General features: G+C 46.0%; 1 protein-coding gene across 1 annotated transcript in view; it reads left to right on the top strand.

Annotated features, from left to right (window-relative positions):
* The window catches only part of LOC135918022 (neurogenic locus notch homolog protein 1-like), a 102,538-nt gene that overhangs the window by 25,695 nt on the left and 57,186 nt on the right, over positions 1 to 19,657 (top strand). The window contains exon 3 of the mRNA XM_065451691.2: positions 4,452 to 4,583. Within this exon, the coding sequence (XP_065307763.2) occupies positions 4,452 to 4,583 (132 nt within the window). The remainder of the gene's footprint in view (positions 1 to 4,451; positions 4,584 to 19,657) is intronic.

Raw genomic sequence — 19,657 nt, 5'->3', positions numbered from 1 at the left:
TACAGGGGCAGCCACCTATTTGTTGACCTGTTGTCATCCCGCAGCCAATGCGAGGTGCAAAAAAAAATTTGGGGGGGGGGGGGGGGAATTTATCTCTTGCAAGGATTGCACCCCTGAATTTGCGTCAATTTTTTTTTACAAAAAAGTGTGATCATTATGCGAGTAAATACGGCATTGCATGAAAACCACTGTTGAACTTCGCTGTAAAATGGAAGCCCCACACCTTAAGCCGGGTTGTCTGTCATTTAGTTCTGTTATCTCCTACGGAACCCCGCCCTCTCCCTTCCATGGTCACCCCATTATCCTCCTCTTTATGGATTGTCATTTTGCGTTTAGTAGTTAGTGAAAACTGCATGGTGGTGCTGGCAAAATGGAACTCTGATCATGATGGGCAGCAGAAGCTGATGATAAAGCTTTCACATGGTGGAGCAAATCGTGATTTGTGCGTGCGAATTGCATATCACGTGGTCGTACGTATGTCACCCGTGCCCACGATGCTTCCTCGGTCCACGCAAAGCGCTTCTCGATATGGCTTGGTCGCATTTGCTTCGTCGCCATTGCCCCCTGTGGGGACTGCTTCATCTGCACTGTCATACTCTGTCATGGTAATGTTAGCAGTGAAGTGGTCCAATTCATGTCACATGTCATGTGACTGATTCGTCCACGATAACGTTTGTTGAGTGAAAGCATCACCGACGGTGGGGTTGGGGGAAATGTGCGGGGAGCCACTGGCTGAAAATACGACATGGGTGAGGCGGGCATTCGCTAACAGAAACATTTTGCAAGGATTCTAGCGTTGTTGTATGCAGTTATATTGCTACGGAACAGCCGCCACAGTGCGGCTGCATTGAGGAGGAGGAAGATGACGTGGGCCCGCTTGATATAGCGTCGCCATCTTTGCCACCGTTGGTCTACGTGTAAATATATTGTAAATAGACTTGTACATCGGCTACACGTAACATTAATGTGGTGGAGGTGGACGTTCCCCGTACTCGTCGTGGAGCTTCACAGCGGTCGCAATGGCGACAGTGCAACTTCGGCTCCTGCTGGCGGCACTCCATCTACACAACCGGCTCCGCCTGCTGCCCCGACGTACGTCGACGTTTCCCCTCCTCGGGATCCTGGTGTTTTCAACGGAGTCGGCAGTCCTGATGTTGACGACTGGCTCCGCTTATACGAACATGTCAGCACCAGTCACAGGTGGGGTCCGACTATTATGCTTGCGAACATTCTTTTCTACCTCGACGGAGATCTCGAGCTGGGATCTCTTCAAAGAGAAGTTCCACGACCTCTTTGGCAATCCCTTTGGTCGCCAAGTCAATGCCAAGAAAGCCTTTGCCACACGTGTACAGACGTCGACCGAGTCCTACGTGTCGTACATTCTCGACGTCTTGGCCCTTTGTGCCAAGGCTGACCCGACCATGTCCGAGGACGATAAGGTTAATCACGTCCTCAAAGGCATTGCTGACGGCGCCTTCAATTTACTGGTGTTTATGAAAGTCACCAACATCGATACGATCCTCAAGGAGTGTTGCCGTCTTGAGCATGCTAAAAGCCGCCGGGTATCCCAGCACATCACGCAACTTCCCAACACAGCTGCTATGTCATCCTGTGACGACATCTTCCACCAGCCGTCGCGATGTGACAACTTGACCCGCATCATTCGTCGTGAGGTTGAAGCGGCACAACCGGCGGCCCCTTCATTCCCGTCACCTGATCATTCTCCGGTGACAATCTCCTTGATCCAGGCCGTCGTCCGTCAAGAGTCGTCCAATGTCGGCCTGCAATCCATTCGTTCCTTAGGCTCGGAACCTCTTTCTTCACGCACGTCCCTACCGCGCCCTTGTTACTCCTCTTATGGACAGCGCAACCCCTCCGAATGGCGAACCATGGACGACAAGCCTATCTGTTTTAACTGCCGACGCATTCGACATGTCGCTCGCCACTGCCGCAGCCGCTGGACTTCTCCGACACGCTATTCTCCTGATTACCGCCCTCGCCCCTCTAGCACGTCCTTTTCCTTCGCCCCTTCTATGCCCGCTCCATCATCTGACCCTGCGGCACCTTTGACATGACCCCGCTACTCCCACTCGCCTTCTCCCTCCCGTCATCAATCTCATTCGCCGCCGTCTCGCTGTGCTCCTTCTCCGACCTACTTGCCGCACCCCCGACCGGAAAACTAGACAGTGCAGCTTCTGGAGGTGAAGCTGCAACGACGACATTAGCACGAAATCCTCGCTTCACATTACCCACGAACAAGAATCTTTTGGACGTTCTCGTCAACAATGTTCCTGTGCGCGTTGATTGACACCGGGGCGCATGTGTCCAGTATGAGTGCTGCTCTTCGCCGTCAGCTCAAGAAAGTTCTGACACCTGCCCCGAACCAAGTTGTACAAGTCGCCGACGGAGGGACTGTCGCTATTGTTGGCATGTGCTCTGCCCGACTCACCATTGCTGACAGACACACCATCGTTCTCTTCACCGTCATCGAGCATTGCCCTCACGAACTCATTCTCGGTCTAGATTTCCTTGCCAATAGTCTTGAGCAGTCGGTAGCGGCCAATGTGCGGCTCCTCGGAGGTGCGGCTGCGCGGCGCCGAAGTCGTGCGTGTCGCAAGCACGGACACCTCCTCTCCCGTAGGGAGTTTAGGAGACTTAAAAATTAAGCCCTGGTCGGTCGTGACCGACTCATGGACGGTCTGCAGAGGTGTCCGCACACTGGACACGGCGAATGTGAGGGGGCGCAACTTTACTGTGCCTCTGTGAGCCTAGGCAGGCGGCGAATCTTCACCACAGTCGCCCTTCGCGCGGTCGTCGCAGCAACAAACCGGTGCGATCCAGCGCTGGAGACTCGCGCACGAGCATTATCCCACCAAGGCGTGTGCCTCTGCCGTGGCCTCGGAGCCGTCATCGAGGTTTGAAACAACTGTCTAGTGGCTCCCGGGAGGGTCGGGGTGGCGGGAGGGGCGACGCGAACACACCTGCTCACATGCACACACCGATGGCGGCGGATCCGGTGTGGACAACGGCACCGACGTTCACGATGCCGGACGTACACATCCGCGGTTAAAAGTGTGTGGTATGACATCGTTCACGTGGCGAGACTGAAGCCATACCACACACCTTTAACCGCGGATGTGTAGATTAAGCACCGGGACGGTGCTTCTACTGCCTGGGGTGATGCTACGGAACAGCCGCCATGTGTGGCTGCACTGAGGAGGAGAAAGACGACATGGGCCCGCTTGATATAGCGTCGCCATCTTTGCCACCGTTGGTCTACGTGTAAATATATTGTAAATAGACTTGTACATCAGCTACACGTAACAATATGCTTTTTTTTTTCTTTCCGGGCTGTTGTCACTGGAGATACTGGTTATACTCCGAAAAATACAGTAACAGTGTGGAGTATATATACATATAGGTGTGATTACTATTCATTTGCTCAAGCCCATTTTCTTTTTTTCTCTTTGCTGCATCCAATCTCCTTGACTGATGGCCACCGTCTCTCATTCTCTCAACTTCGCCTTCACCACCACGCCTTTTGACCACGCCCTCCTAACATGTGGGCCAATTGTTACATACCACCTCTTTAAAACACTTCTTGGCCTCTGATCACTGGTCCACTTCACATGAGCCCGATCACAACACAACCCACCAAAGCACTTCGTCTTTCACTTTGCATCCTATCACAGCACTTCATCGTCATTCAAAACTTCCTTCTTGTTTGTTGATGCATCACCCAGTCACAACTCTGTGTAATTCCCACCCAGGCATTTATGGCAGTTGATGAAGTAATTACTTTATGACTAATTTGAATAATTTACAAGCAAAGAGATGAACACAATGAGGAGAGTGTACAAAAAATGCTGAAGCACCTAGTAGAATCAATGCGCGTGATTCTTGGTGGTCTCGAGACTCCGGCCGCTAAAAGTGCCCTACAAGTGCTCGCCGTGCTAGAGCCGCTTATCGCAGCTCTTTATATGCTATAAGTATTTTGTTTGGCGCTTGTGCTGTTCACGCAGGGGAGGCCCTCACCAGCTTCGTCCTAACGCCTCTATTTTTATGTTCACTCAAATTGGTGACTACAAACTTGATGCGAAGCCTGATTGTGGCTTTATGGATGACATTTGTGAATGTTTGTCATCAGAGTGTTGAACTTGCTTTCACCTTTGCGCATCCCTCTTGCTATGTCATCATCATCCCTCATCACATCTTTATGTCCCCGTTCCCCCTCCCCCTGTGCAGAGTAGCAGGCTAGAGCACCTTAGCTCAGGCCAACCTCTCTGCCTTCTTTCAATTAAATTATCTCTCTCTCTGAATAATTTACTGGATATAGTACTTATAGTATATATAGTATAGTATATATACTATATATACTTTGAATAATTTTACTATATGAATAATTCTATATAAATAGACTAAAACCCTCGCATTCTCCTCGCGTGATGCAGTTGGGGTGCCGGTGGGGGAGCGCTGCTTGTCAGACGAGTCCTGCATCAACCACAACCGAACTCACTGTGGAAGCCGGCACATCTGCGTCTGCCGCCGGGGATATTATGAACACGGTGGCCTCTGCAAAACCGGTACGTCTGCACTGTTCTCTGTACACAGACTCTGAAAAACGGCTACATACAGTCTGGCCGAACTGCCTTGAAAAGATGCTGAAAGATAAATGGTTGTTAAACTGCTTTGGTAAATTACAGTTGTGTAATAAGCAAAACGGCCACCTTGGCTTGGGTAGCCAGATGCAGAAATGAAAGGCAGGAGGTGATGCTGCCATGAAGTTCCAGCTTGCCGGGATGGCATCAATTTTGACAGTAATTGCTGAAGTCTAGTTCATTGTTTAGTAGTAAAGAACCGCCTAAAGTGCATTCTAAAGGAAGCAAAGGCTCAACCCAGCAGGTTTTGTGAACTTCTTTGGCACCAAAATGGCCAGAATGTGAGAATGTACTTTTGAAATCTGACGTCAACCTAACATGCCAGTTTCAGCACAAGATTGAAGAAAGAGAAGTTTAGCCTTCATTTTTTGTACTTGTAATCGACCTGCCCCCCCCCCCCCCACCCTTTTTTTCCATGGGGACGAAATGCGAAAACACCCATGTACTTATTTATTTAGTACATACTGCAGACCACATTGTTGTCCTTGCAGGACGGGCAGACATTGAGTACAAGACATATACAGGATACATTCGTATACATTCATAAAATATATAGACTTTACAATGATATATTGCTCACAGAAACACTTGGTGAAAAAGATCAAAACGCAATACCCAAATCATTTCGTGGTGCAAACAGAACAATGTAAAAAAAGAAAGCCAAGGGAGTTTGAGAGTCGAGGACTTGCCTTGCTCATTCAACAGCAAGAACACATTCTATGCAAAAGCATAAAAGACAATAAAAACTTACATAAAACACAGTCACATGTTGTAAGGGGCGGGCAGCGAATTCCATTCAGAAATAGTCCGGGAAAAAAAGGAGAACTTATAGCTGTCTGTCCTAGCATAGATCGGTATCATCGTATCCGGACGATGGTGTCGTGTATACCCAGTGGAGAGATGACTTACATATAGTGAAGGGTCCAGAGCCAATTTGTGATTAATTAGATTATGTAAAAAATCTAGCCTGTGTTTCTGTCTTTGTTCAAGTGAAGGAACGTCGCTGGCCAACATCAACTTTGACGGCGAATCTGAACTTTTGAACTTGGAATAAATAAAACGAACAGATTTTCTCTGTATTCTCTCAAGTTTGTTAACGTTGACTTTAGTATAGGGATCCCATGCAATGCAAGCATATTCAAATTTTGGCCGGATATAGGTTAGGTAAGTGAGTAGCTTTAAGTTTGAGGGGGCATTTCTTAGTTTGTGTCACAGATAGGTTAGCTTCCAAAAGGCAGAAGAACATGTGTTGTCAATGTGAAGGTTCCAAGAAAATTTATTAGTGAACGTTACTTGCTTTAATGAAACAGCTCCCATTTGATACGAGTACTCCAGGGGATTCTTTTTATGCGTTATGCAAAAAGAGACAGTTTTATCTGTGTTTGCAGCTATGCCCCATTCTTCACACCACAAAAATATATTATTTAAGCTAGATTTAAGTTCCTTCTGATCATCCACGGACTTAATAGTACGAAATACAACGCAGTCATCTGCAAACAGCCTTATTTGTGTTCATGGTTTGATGACGGTAGCAATGTCATTAATATATAAAAGAAAGAGCAATGGACCCAGGACACTGCCCTGGGGAGCGCCTGAAGTGACTGGTAGATATAGGGAGTTGTGATCGTCAACTGAAACATACTGTTCGCGATTATCCAGATAGTATGTAATCCAACTAATTATGATGTCCGGAAGGTTAATGTTCCTTAATTTTAAAATTAGCTTTTTGTGAATTACCCTATCGAATGCTTTACTGAAGTCCAAAAACACTGCATCAATTTGACCGTTGGCATCCAAAGCTTTGGCAATTGAATCAATTATTGTTACTAATTGTGTGGTAGTGGAACAACCTTTTCTGAAGCCATGTTGAGCACTTGGTAGTATGGAGCGTTCATCTAAAAATTCATTAATGCGAGTTGCGATTATGTGCTCGAAAAGTTTGCAGCAAGATCACTTTAATGATATGGGGTGGTAATTCTCTAGCAATAATCGATCGCCTTTCTTAAAAGACCAGAACAACTTGAGCTATCTGCTAATCTTCAGGCACTTTCGTGTATAACAAAGATGCTCTGAATAATACAACTAAGAACTTGGCAACAGTTTCAGTGTATCGCCTAAGAAACACATTCGTGAGGTTCTTAGGGCCAGGAGTTGTTTTGGTTTTTAAATTGAGTAACATAGACACAATGCCATGGTAAGATATAAAGTTCGCCTCGTGCTCTTCAAACACTGCAAAACTCAAAGATGGGCCTGATTGTGCATGGGAGAATAGACTACGAAATTAAGTGTTAAAATGTGCGATGGTATTCAAGTCGTTAAGAATGATTCCATTAACTGCCATTTCCGTAATAGTCTTCTCGCTATTGCCAAGGTATCCCCAAAACTTATCTGGTGCATTTTTTTATAAAGTTGGGCAATGTTGTGGAAAAGTAATTTTTTTAATCGCGCAGAGTGCATGACAGTTCATTTTTTTAATCGCGCACAGTGCATGACAGTTTTTTTTTTTTTTTTTGAGTTCCGTGATAACGACCTAGCATGGATGCTTCTTTTTTTTATTCTTTTGATTGTGTGCTTTAGTTGTACTATTCCATGTTCATCCAAGGCGTACTTTTATTGACTTTCTTAGTTTTAGTGAGTATGAATATATCTATGCAATGCCTGCACATTGTAGTAAACGTGGTCCAAAGTGTAGACACATCACTACCACTATCTGCAAAGCACGCAAGACAAGTTTTCATGTAGTCAACTATGCTGGCGTCATCTGCTCTGGTATAATCTTCAAAAGATTGGGTATTGGCAGTTTTAGGAACAGTAGTTTTGACAATGGGCGAGAAAAGTGCAATAAGGTAATGGTCAGATAAGCCATCTTCGATTGACACGGTATGCTCGGAAAAGTTTTGGTTTAAAAAAACAACATCTAATATAGAACATCATGACCCTTGCACACGCGTGGGTTCATTAACCACTTGACTAAGATCATGTGCTAGCATAATGTCAAAAATAATGTTAGCATTTGCATCAGCCTTATTGTTTACTTGGAGGAGCTCCCAATCGACACCAGGCAAATTAAGATCGCCGATCAGAAAAATTTTCTTATTTTGGTAGAGAGACATATGCTCTTTAAGTTTATTCAAGTAATCTGGTGTACCATCAGGTGGTCTATAAATTGCGAACAGCACAAAGCATTGATCCCAGCACAGTAACCTGACGCATAGGTACTCTAGTTCGGGAGTATCACCGATAAGTGTGGCTCCGATTTGATCTTTAACTAGAACCGCTATACCTCCGCCTCTGCGCAGTCTATCCTTATGAAATACTTTGTAATGGGGTGGAAAAACGAGTTCATTTGTTATATTGCTGCGCAACCAGGTTTCCGTTATGACTGCGATGGGCAGATCGTGTTGTAGCATGTGAATTTCTAGGGAACCTGTCTTGTTACTCTTACGCAGACGTTTATCCTTGGCTGAAACTGAATTTCTGTGGATGGCAGGTTCGAAGATTTCTAAACATTAAAGTTCTGAAAGATTGTCTGGATCATCGGTGACTCTCGTGCCTATTTCTGCACTTGCACATGACGGCGGGTCGTTGGGCGGTATAGTTTTTCTGCATCGTTTTTTTTTTTACAGGAATTTACATTCAGGTCAGCCTTAAAGAACCCCAAGTGGTCCAAATTTCCGGAGTCTCCACTACGGTGTGCCTCATAATCAGAAAGTGGGTGTGGCACGTAAAACACCGTAATTACATTTTTTTCAGTGTTGCATTAATGTTCCATCCATGTCTGGGTGTTTTCATCATTTTCTTGTTTGAAACTCGTCAGGGACACCAACCTCATTGAAGGCTACAGGGGGCATAGAGAAGGCATAGTTACTTATATGCCTAACTGCACTGTGCCTGGGCTATTATTAACAACACTGCAGGAAATCTGGTGTTACTGTTGTGAAGCCAGCTACCATAAAATTCTGAGAGATAGCCCACCTAAAATCGAGAGAAAATCGAGGGAAAATGTGAGGTGGTATAACTTTCAGTGTGCAATGAAAAAAAGTTGAAAAATGCGTAGCAGCCAAAGAATGAACATGCATTTATTAGCACTGAATTAATTCATTGTCAAAACCGTCGAACAAACAGTTGTCACTTTCAAACAAAAGGTCGACAGCCTCCTGAATGAAAAGTTAGAGGGAATAGACAGGTCAATTCAGTTGCTGTCGGATCACTTCGATAAAATTCATGAACGCTTGAACGAGCAAGAGAGGGAAATAAAAAACATAAAATGCAAAATCGACAAACTTGAGAAGGAGGATCCAGCTAAGGGTCTCGCCCAGCTTCAAATTGATTTTGATGACCTCAAGTGGCGCAGCCGATGTCTGAATGATGAAATACATGGAATTCCTGAGACTGCAAGTGAAAATATTTTAAACAAGGTAAATGATCTTGCGAAAACCTTGGATTTGATGGAACTTGCTCCAGCTGATATTTCCGCTATTCACAGGATGGCATCAAGGCCAAGTAGAGAGCGTGGAGTGATCCTTCGCTTTGTCCACCAGGACCTTCGAGATACATGGTTTGAAAAAAGAAAATCCTTGATGCAGAAACAAGATCATGTTTCTATATAACTGAGAATGTGACCAAGCGTTCCCGGGCTCCCTTAATAGCAGTGAAAACCTGGGCTAGGAGAGTTGACTATGACTTTGCATGGCATTCCAATGGGAATGTCTTGGTGCGTAGAAAGAGTGGAGAACGTGCGCAGGTCATCAGGTGTGAGGATGACTTGTCAGCATTGAGCAATTTATGTGTTTGTCTTGAACTGGTCCCTAGCTTTTTTTTTTTTTCTGCTCTGTAAAATGGATGACCTCGAACATGCAGTCGCCGACCGATTTTCTGGGCTCCAAAAATTCGGACATGCTCGATTATTCGGTCTACTTTGCGGCACCGCCATTCTCCCCATAGACTATAATGTATAACAACTGCCGAAAGTTCGGACACCTTGCAACCTCTCATCTGATTTTTCGGACACTCCTTGAGCCAACTCGATCGATAGCACCATGCACCGACTCTGACCGGTGCATGGTTCGACTTGCTGAACGCCATTTTTGTTTTGAACGGAGCCTCCTTGCTGCCCCACGAAGTGGCGCTACTGTGAATCCCCGCTCATCATCTTCGTTTCTGCCTGGTTCGATAGAGTGGCTCTACAGCAGTTCCGGTTTCAGCTTAGTGAGCCTTGTTAAGACAATCCAGCAGCTGATTTGTTTCTGAGCACACGACGACACTGCGAGTTGGCCACGTTTTTCATTTGTGCGACTGGTGTCGGCATGGCGGTGTTTGCTTTGTGTGCCGTGTCAAGGTTCCGGTGATCCAACGTGGCATACGGAAACATAGCGCCAAGTGTCTAATGGCACCGACACTGCCCGCGCAGACTGCACTGGGGAATGCCGGCAAGCGCGGGCCGGGAAGCCTAAGATTTGTCGCCCTCCGATGTGCTCCCTACTGACGCGGAAAATGTTCTGCCGAGACCTGCACAGTGTTTGCATTGCGATTCTGGACACCGTCTCATTCGACAGTTTCACAGGTGCTGACACTGCTGTACAGACATGCGCAGAACTCGACGATGGCGAGATCATTCGTCAGCTTTCTGCTGCTCTGCCGGACGATGACACCGAGTCGAAAGATGACGCACCATGTGCTACGCTGCCGACGCACGCGGGGCGTGTACAAGTGGTGACTGTGCTTTCAGCTGCCTATAGTGACTGTGACATAGTAGTTCTGCGGAAACCCGCAAGGTGGAGAAAAGTAACGAATAAAGGGAAAATCAGACATCCACCCGTTCGTAGCAATTGCTACAAAGGAAACCCATACAGGTTCCTCGAAAGAAAAGCCTCATAGTTGAAGAAAGATTCGTCCTCTTGCCTTTGCTTCATGTTGTCGACAAATTCGACTTCGTCCTGCCATCAGCTAGCCGCTTGGTTAGCTCAGATGGTAGAGCGGCTGCCCCGGAAAGGCGGTGGTCCCGGGTTCGAGTCCCGGACCAGGACGAATTTTTCTTCAACTATGAGGCTTTTCTTTCGAGGAACCCGTATGTAGCAATTGCTACGAACGGGTGGATGTCTGATTTTCCCTTTATTCATTACTTCTCTCCACCTTGTGGGTTTCCACAGAACTACTACGTCAAACTCTTGCCTTTGCTTAGTGTTGTCGACAAATTTGACTTCGCCCTGCCATCAGCTAGCCGCCTGGTTAGCTCAGATGGTAGAGCGGCTGCCCCGGAAAGGCGGTGGTCCCAGGTTCGAGTCCCGGACCAGGATGAATTTTTCTTCAACTATGAGGCTTTTCTTTCGAGGAACCCGTATGGGTTTCCTTTGTAGCAATTGCTACGAACGGGTGGATGTCTGATTTTCCCTTTATTCACTATAGTGACCGTACGACCCTCTCCGAAATTCAGGCTTATTTGATAGCGCATAAATGGAACAGCGTGCAACAGCGCATTCACGATTTCTTCAAGCCTACTGCCGAGCCCGAATAAGTGCGTGGAAATAAAGGATTTCATTTTTTTTTTCTTAATCTGCTTTTTCGGACACCTGTTTATTCAGACATTTCCGCAGTCCCTGTGAGGTTCGAATAAACGGTTGGTGACTCTATCACCCTTCATGAGTCAGTGAAGCGGGAGTTAGGGAGCTGTATCACATACAAGCATTTACTTTGTGCTCAAAACGAGCAGATGTCTTATGGAATAAAATAAACTCTTTCATGGGCCGCAATCCGAGAACAGAACAAATTAAGGAGGTGCTCCATGATGGAAACTTGGTCAATGGAGAGGCTATGGCCAATGTACTTAAAGGGACACTAAAGGTTACCAGAAAGTCAAGTTAAAGTGGTAGAGCAATGTTCTGGAATGTCTAAGGCTTCAATATAATCGCAAACAGAGCTTTAGTAACCGAGAAATTGAGGTAAATGCATGACATGATTTGAGACCCCCCAGAGACATTCCGCTACTAGCCCAATGACGAAAGCACTCCTCATAATTTGCGTTACTAATACTGAACTACTCGTATTAAAAATATCAATTCATTCGATTATAAGACGGAAGAAAATGCTACTTGTCTACGTCTATTCGATTCTAAGAAAAAATAAAGTTTTGACGTTACCCTTCGGTAGTATGGGTGGTCGAAAGGTTTCGTTTTCGCTCGACTCTGCGCGCTCGACTCTGCGCCACGCACGCTTTGGAGTTTCAGTAGTTTCATTATCACGTCATGCTGTGCGGGTTCTGCTGGCTCGCGAAACTTTCATTTGGAGCAAGCGGCGAGAATGCCATGTCCATGTGATGTCGTGGGAAGACCTCGTTGCTTTCCCACTCCGGAGAGCCAGTGTCGAGGCCGCCGTCGTAGTATGCAACGACGCTGGCAGCGCGAGCCCTCAGCAGCAGGTTGCGCTCGTCAGTGCTCAAATCGCTGAAGTTGAGCCCAGCATCGCGAGCCAATCTGTCGTCAGGGTTCATTGTGACGAGCGTCGAAGTTTGCATCATAGAATGAAGTACCAGCTTATGGACGCGCGTTTCTCCTTCTGCTAGCCACCATACTCCCGCTTTCGCTCTGCTGTCGGTTCTGTCTTGGCTCTGTTTCTGGCCGCGCGTTTGCGTTTTGCGCAGAAAAGCCGTAGCGCCATCTGCGGGCGCCGTTCTACTCACCGATGGCGCAACGTCACTATGACACCATGATGTCAGTACTCCTTGATCGGAGGGCGGGCGATTTGAACTGCGCTAAAGGTACGCGGACGCTTCAGAATGCATTTTCTCTTAAAATAAGTCTCTCCATGGCACGAAACAAGCGTTTCGAGGTTTCTGGGATGGTATTTCAACAGTCCACGTTGACTTACTAGTAACCTATAGTGTCCCTTTAATGATTACTTTGTTTACAGAGACTTTGACGACAGATCACCCGCTGCTTGCCGAACTCTGGGTCCAGAAAAAACATGTTTTTCTTAGCAGGTACTACTGAACCAGAAGTCCGCACAGTATTCCCTGGCTTAAAGAACAGTCGCAGCTGCGATGCCGATGGCATGCAAATAAAACCAGTGAAATATGCTATTGATCAGATGAGTCCAGTACTAACACACATATTCAATCTCTTTTGTTTTTCTCGTTTACTCAATCTCTGTGTTTCAACAGGGAGTTTTTCCTTCGAAAATGCAAACAGCACTCATAATAGCTCTCTACAAAAAGGGGAACAAGCATAATGTTGCAAATTATCGACCGGTATCTATTCTACCTGTATTTTCTAAAGGTTTCGAAAAAGTTATTTTTAGTCGTTTACCCTGTTTTTGCACCAAATATGTCCTGACAAAATCGCAATATGGCTTCCAAAAACATAAGCATACAGAACTCGCCCTACTGGATCAAAAAGAATATATCCTTCTTAAAACTTTTTGTGCGCAAACTAACCGGGACGAATAATAGAAGAAACACAAGGACGAGCGCTTTCTAACAACTGGTTTTATTTTTGCTGAACCACCTGCTTAAATACCCACAGATTTGCGCGATATAGTCAACAGAGCACGCCTATAGCGCATATAATACACACAGATCTGCGCGATCAAGTCAAGAGAGGACGTCTATAGTACATATAACACTTGTGATAAAAAGACATGGACCAAAGCTACCCGGTCAACATAAGAACAGCAAGGTGCATGAAACAACCACTTACGATAAAATGCGTTAAAGATGTGATCATAGAAATGAATTTTCTTTTTGTTTTTCAATCCAGTGTGCTTCCACAATTTCCCTCGCGGTTTGATTCCTAAGCCTATACAAAATGTCGGTGCTACTAAGACAAGGTGAGCAATCATGGCCTTGGCGATGCATTGCCAAATGCGTACTAGGGCGACCTTTCAGACTGGACAAGTGTTCCCTTAACCTCGTGTTAATGCATCTCGCAGTCTGCCCTACGTACACATGACCACACGTCATAGGGATTTGGTAAAGAACTTTCTTCGCGCAGTCAACGAATTGGTTCTTGCGCGGATGTTTAACACTACATTCTTTCTTTACATCATCCTTTCTTTTGAACTTATTTTTAACCTTAGAGCACACACTACCTATTTTGTTTTTTGCCGAAAATACTACTTTTACTGCGTAACCACCAGCCACCTTTTTAAGTCTGTGTGAAAGGCCGTGCACATATGGAATCACTGAAACCTTGGAAGCTACATCCTTCTGCTTTTGATTCTATTTGCATTGTCCTTTATCCTGTTTAAGTTTTTTCATTAGTCTAGCGCATGATGCCTGCATCACAGCGAGCGGGTACCCAGCCTTTCTCAACCGATCAACTTGCTCAAAAAATGCAATCTTTACAGTGTGGTGACATGAATTCAACAACATTGACCGGAAACACGAGATGACTATGCCATTCTTCACAAGCCTGGAATGGTTTGAGGCATAGTTCATTAGCGGTTTTCCAGCTCGGGGTGAGAATGACCTACAACAGTTTGAACAAAAAAATTAAGTGGTAAGAATTTTTGTGTATTTCACACAAGCATTTGACTACACTCACGACTGCATTTCATTTAAAAATTAAACCATTACGGCATTCGCTGGCTTCCACTCGTACTTAAAAGCTATCTGGTGCATAGATGTCAATTTGTTTCTATAAATGATTTAGTAGCAGATAAGAAGATAATTTCAGGTGTACCACAGGGGAGCATTCTTGGTCCTTTATCGTTCACTTTATATATTATTAACGTAGTCCATATCTCCTCACAAGTTAAGTTTATTATCTATGTTTGCGCATGACACGAGTATATTTGTCACCTCAGCATCAGATGTTATTCTCTCTAGTAAAGGTAATGACGTCTTACAGAAGTTAGACAACTGGACAAGTAACAATAAGTTAAACCCCGCAGGGGCGTCTGCGCAAGCAGGCGTTTGGTGTGTTGCGACACCACGGACCCGAGCACACGAGGGTTGGACCCTCCCGCGTGTAGCCGTGCGCGGCTTAGCCGTGTCTGGGGAAAAGGGGATCCTGGGGGTTGAGCCGAAGCTGGGTGTTTGGACCTTTAAGGCCCCCCGGCGGAGGCAACACACCCCTTTGGCCTCTGCTTCACATAGACGGCACCCCCGGACTGACCCACCCGGGGGAAATCGGTAGTTGCCTTTTCCTGTCTCTCTCTTCCTCTAGTCTTCGTCTTTCTCTCACTTTTCATCTTTCCTGTCTTCTCCTAGCTTCCGCTTACTTCCAATTTTTCCAGGCAGCAAGGGTTAACCTTGTGTGAATAGCCAGCCTAGGTTATATCATATTTGGTTATAGTGGTAATGTACAGCTGGCGTTTGCAGGCCGTGTTTCACAGGTCCTGCAACGTCCCATTGTAGGACTCCACGGTGGGTGGCTGGCGTTACTGCCGAAATTACAGTCTCTTATGGCTTCTTCTTTTCCCCCCTTACCTGATCGCTCCCTCAAGAGGGGGCGCACCGATGATGTCTTCGAATTTTTTGCCTGTCAAAAAGAAACTTTTCCTCGTTTCCATGTAGTGCACTCTGAAACACCAGACAAACCAGTGCGAGCAATCTCACCATTCCTCGTGTCCAAGTCGCTGACCCAAGTTCTTGGTACAGGTTACAAAGCATCCAGAATGGCAAGTGGTGATCTCCTCTTGGAGCTCCGCAACCTGAAGCAATATGAAAAGCTACCTAATCTAGTATCATTTGGCGACGCCAAAGTAACAGTAACACCGCATCGTACTATGAATACAACCCGTGGCGTAGTCTCCGATGATGATCTCTTGGAGCTGACTGAGGCTGAGCTCTTAGAGGGCTTCAGTGAGCAGAATGTCATCAACGTTAAGCGAATTAAGATGAGGCGTGATAATAAGGAAATTCAGACCAAACACCTGATTCTTACTTTTGGCACAAGTGTTCTGCCCGAGTCCATCGAGGCCGGCTATATCAAGCTCCGTGTTCGCCCATATGTCCCAAATCCCTTGCGTTGCTTCAAGTGCCAGCGTTTCGGTCACAGTTCACAGAGCTGTCGAGGCCGCCAAACCTGCGCGAAATGCAGTGCTCATGAGCATACCTCTGAAACTTGTGAAAACTCTCTCCATTGTGTAAACTGTGAAGGGGAGCACACTGCATACTCGCGGTCATGCCCATCGTGGAAGAAAGAAAAGGAAATAGTTACAATTAAAGTAAAAGAAAACATAAGTTTCAAAGAGGCATGCAGGCGGGTATCCTTCCTGCCAAAGAACACCTTTGCCGAAGTGGCGCGTCAGGGGGCAGCGCCACAACGGTCTCCGGCGGTAGTCCGACCCACACTCAGTGAGCCGGCAGTGACGCTATCCGCCCCCCCCCCCCCCCCCCCCCCCCCCCGGCGTATGCAGCTAGTGCTCCTACGCCAACCCAGCAGACGGGGCCATCTACCTCCGGGCAGGTGACCTCAAAGGCCTCGTCCAACGTGCCGAGGCCTTCACGCCAAACAAAGCGCTCGGAAGAGCGCGTGTCCAGCGCCTCGTAAGAGGCGATGGACACAACCACGAGCAATACGGCGCCACCAGCGCCTAAGGAGCGGCGAGGCGGTCTCGATCGCTCCAAAAGAGACAGAACTCCCGTCACGGCGCCAGAAAAAGGCCCGTGAGCCAACATCAGTCTCTTAAACACAGCACCCCACGCATATAGCATAATGGATACACAAATACTACAATGGAATGTGCGAGGACTTCTACATAACCTCGACGACATTAAAGAGCTCCTACATGAATATAGACCAAATGTGCTGTGTGTTCAAGAAACGCACCTCAATCATACGCAAACTAATTTTCTCCGACAGTACGCTATTTTTCGTAAAGACCGTGATGACACTGTCGTGTCGTCCGGAGGTGTGGCCATTATAGTTGCCAAAAGTGTTGCTTGCCGGGAATTAAAACTTCGTACGCCCCTAGAGGCAGTTGGCAAATCTGATAAAGACTCGATAATTTCCGACTCTCACTAAAGGAAATGGAGCAAAGCGATTGTATTCCAACGAAGAATCAATGACTAAGCATATCAAATGCATTTCCTGAATACACAAGAAAGCCATTTAGCGCAAGCTGGAATGATTCGTGCAATTTCTGCTACTGAAATAAAAGTTACCAACCGTTAGTGGTTTTATAATGCTTATGCACTTGTCGATAACATTCCCAGCAAGGAGATGGGGAGAGGGCTGTCCGAGGAGTGTTGTTTAACAAATTAGTCACGATTAGTTCTATATACATTCCTCCGAATTACCATCTTCACAAAACAGAATTTCAAAACTATATAGATGAACTTCTGGCACCTTACATAGTTGCCGGCGACTTCAACGCACATAACACTCTGTGGGGAGATTCTCGTTGCGATGCGAGAGGTCGCCTAATTGAAAACTTCCTATCCTCCTCAGGAGCATGCATAATTAACAAGAAAGAGCCGACGTACTACAGTGTGGCACATAACACGTACTCATCAATAGACTTAAGTATAGTATCGAGTACACTAATTCCGTATATTGAGTGGAGTGTTCTGAAGAACTGCTTTGGGAGTGACCACTTTCCAATTATTTTAAACCTAACGAAACAGGATGCATGCTCGCCACATTTTCCGCAATGGAACATTAACTCAGCCAACTGGGAACTGTTCCAAGAGATGACGTATTTAGGCGATGATAACATTGCTGGTTTTAATATAGACGACGCTGTGGCATATCTAACAGGTTTTATTATTGACGCTGCAACTAAATGTACCAAGCAAACTAACGGTTTGGCAAGCAAACGTCGCATCCCATGGTGGAACGACGAATGTCGGAAAGCACGAAAAAATCAAAATAAGGCCTGGAGATTGCTTCGAAATTGTCCAACCGCTGAAAACCTTATTAAATTCAAACAAGCCAAGTCACAAGGTCAGAGAACATGTCGACGAGCAAAGAGAGAAAGCTGGGATAGGTACATCTCCAGTATAAATTCATACACTGATGAAACAAGAGTATGGAATAGGGTAAATAAGTTAATAGGCCGGGAGTCACATCCCCTACCGTTAGTAAGTAGCCAAGGTGACAGCCTGGAAAATCAGGCGGATTCTCTAGGCGACCACTTTCAATATATCTCCAGTGCATCGCACTATACAGAAACATTTCTAAGACACAAAGAACGCGAGGAGCGGCATCCCCTAAACCGCAAAGGCTCATTGCGTGATGCTTACAATTGTCCATTTACTTTGGTGGAACTTAAGGCGTCTCTGGCTTCTTGCAACCACTCGGCGCCAGGTGGCGATCGTATCATGTACGAAATGATTAGGCACCTACACCCTGAAGCTCTGGAAACACTTCTATCTCTTTTTAATACCATGTGGGCGGCGGGGTACATTCCATCGTCCTGGAAACAAGCTATAGTTATTCCCATACTTAAACAAGGGAAAGATCCGGCCTTAGCCAGCAGCTACAGGCCAATAGCGCTAACAAGCTGTCTGTGCAAAGCTTTTGAAAAAATGGTAACCCGGCACTTAATCAGCTTCTTAGAGAACAACAATAAACTAGACCCCCTTCAATGCGGTTTCCGAGAGGGAAGGTCGACAATAGACCACCTTGTCCGTATTGAGGCGAACATTAGAGATGCGTTCATTCATAAACAGTTTTTACTTTCAGTGTTTCTGGACCTAGAGAAAGCGTACGACACGACGTGGCGATACGGGATCCTCCGCGATGGGCGTCCGTGGGAACATGTTAAACACAATTGAAAGCTATCTCTCTAACCGCACTTTTCGCGTAAAGGTTGGTAATGTCTTATCGAAATCATTCACCCAAGAAACTGGTGTTCCGCAAGGAGGCGTACTTAGTTGCACACTTTTTATTGTCAAAATGAACAGCCTACATACAGTCGTTCCACGGACAATGTCTTATTCCGTTTATGTTGACGACGTACAAGTAAGTTACAAATCTTGCAATATTGCTGTCTGCGAACGACAAGTGCAGCTTGGGGTAAACAAATTGTCTAAATGGGCAGATGAGAACGGCTTCAAAATAAACACCCAAAAAAGTACCTGCATACTCTTCTCAAACAAGAGGGGGGTAGCACCACTGCCTAGTATTACGATCAAGGGAGACCACCTCTCTGTGAGCAGTCAGCATAAATTCCTGGGAATCACTTTAGATTCAAAGCTCACGTTTATTCCCCATATTCAAAATCTGAAAATAAAATGTTTGAAAACAATGAACCTCCTCAAGCTTCCCTCACACACTACATGGGGTAGTGATCGAAAGTGTCTATTAAACTTATACAACAGTCTTGTCCGCTCCCGCTTTGATTACGGAGCAATAATTTATAACTCTGCAACACCAAGTGCATTAAAAATCCTAGACCCCGTCCACCATCTGGGTATCCGTCTCGCGACGGGCGCTTTCAGAACAAGTCCAATCCAGAGCCTCTACGCTGAGTCAAATCAGTGGTCACTTCATCTACAACGGTCATATAGCAGTTTCACATACTTCGTGAGAGTACAAGCGAACAATGAACACCCTTGTTATTCAACCACAAACAATATCACCGCTGCTACGCTCTCCCATAACCGGCCTGCAATGAGGAAGCCGTTTGCTTTGCGTGTGAGGAACCTAATTGAGGAAATGGGTGTTCCCCTCCTTGAACAGTGTCCTATGACTCAAGCGAAACTGTTACCGCCATGGCAGTGGCAGATCATAGACTGTGATATGTTGTTTGTAGATGTAGGGAAACATGCGCCAGAGGCACATATTAAAATGCATTTTTTAGAACTCCAGTATAAGTACTCTTGCACTGAGTTTTACACGGACACTTCCAAGTCGGATGCAGGGGTTTCTTACGCAGCCACCGGCCCATCCTTTTCAGAATCCGGCGCACTGCACCCGGAAACTAGTATATTTACGGCAGAAGCCCATGCACTGTTGTCGACAGTGAAGCATATAATGAAATCAAAACTTCGAAAAACAGTCATATATACAGACTCTCTAAGCGTCGTAAAAGCCCTGAATTCACTCTCTAAACAC

This window comes from Dermacentor albipictus, chromosome 7 (assembly GCF_038994185.2).
Source record: "Dermacentor albipictus isolate Rhodes 1998 colony chromosome 7, USDA_Dalb.pri_finalv2, whole genome shotgun sequence".
In the NCBI taxonomy this organism is placed as follows: Eukaryota; Metazoa; Arthropoda; class Arachnida; order Ixodida; family Ixodidae; genus Dermacentor; species Dermacentor albipictus.
Note: the sequence above shows the minus strand (reverse complement) of the source record. Positions and strands in the feature narration are given on the sequence as shown.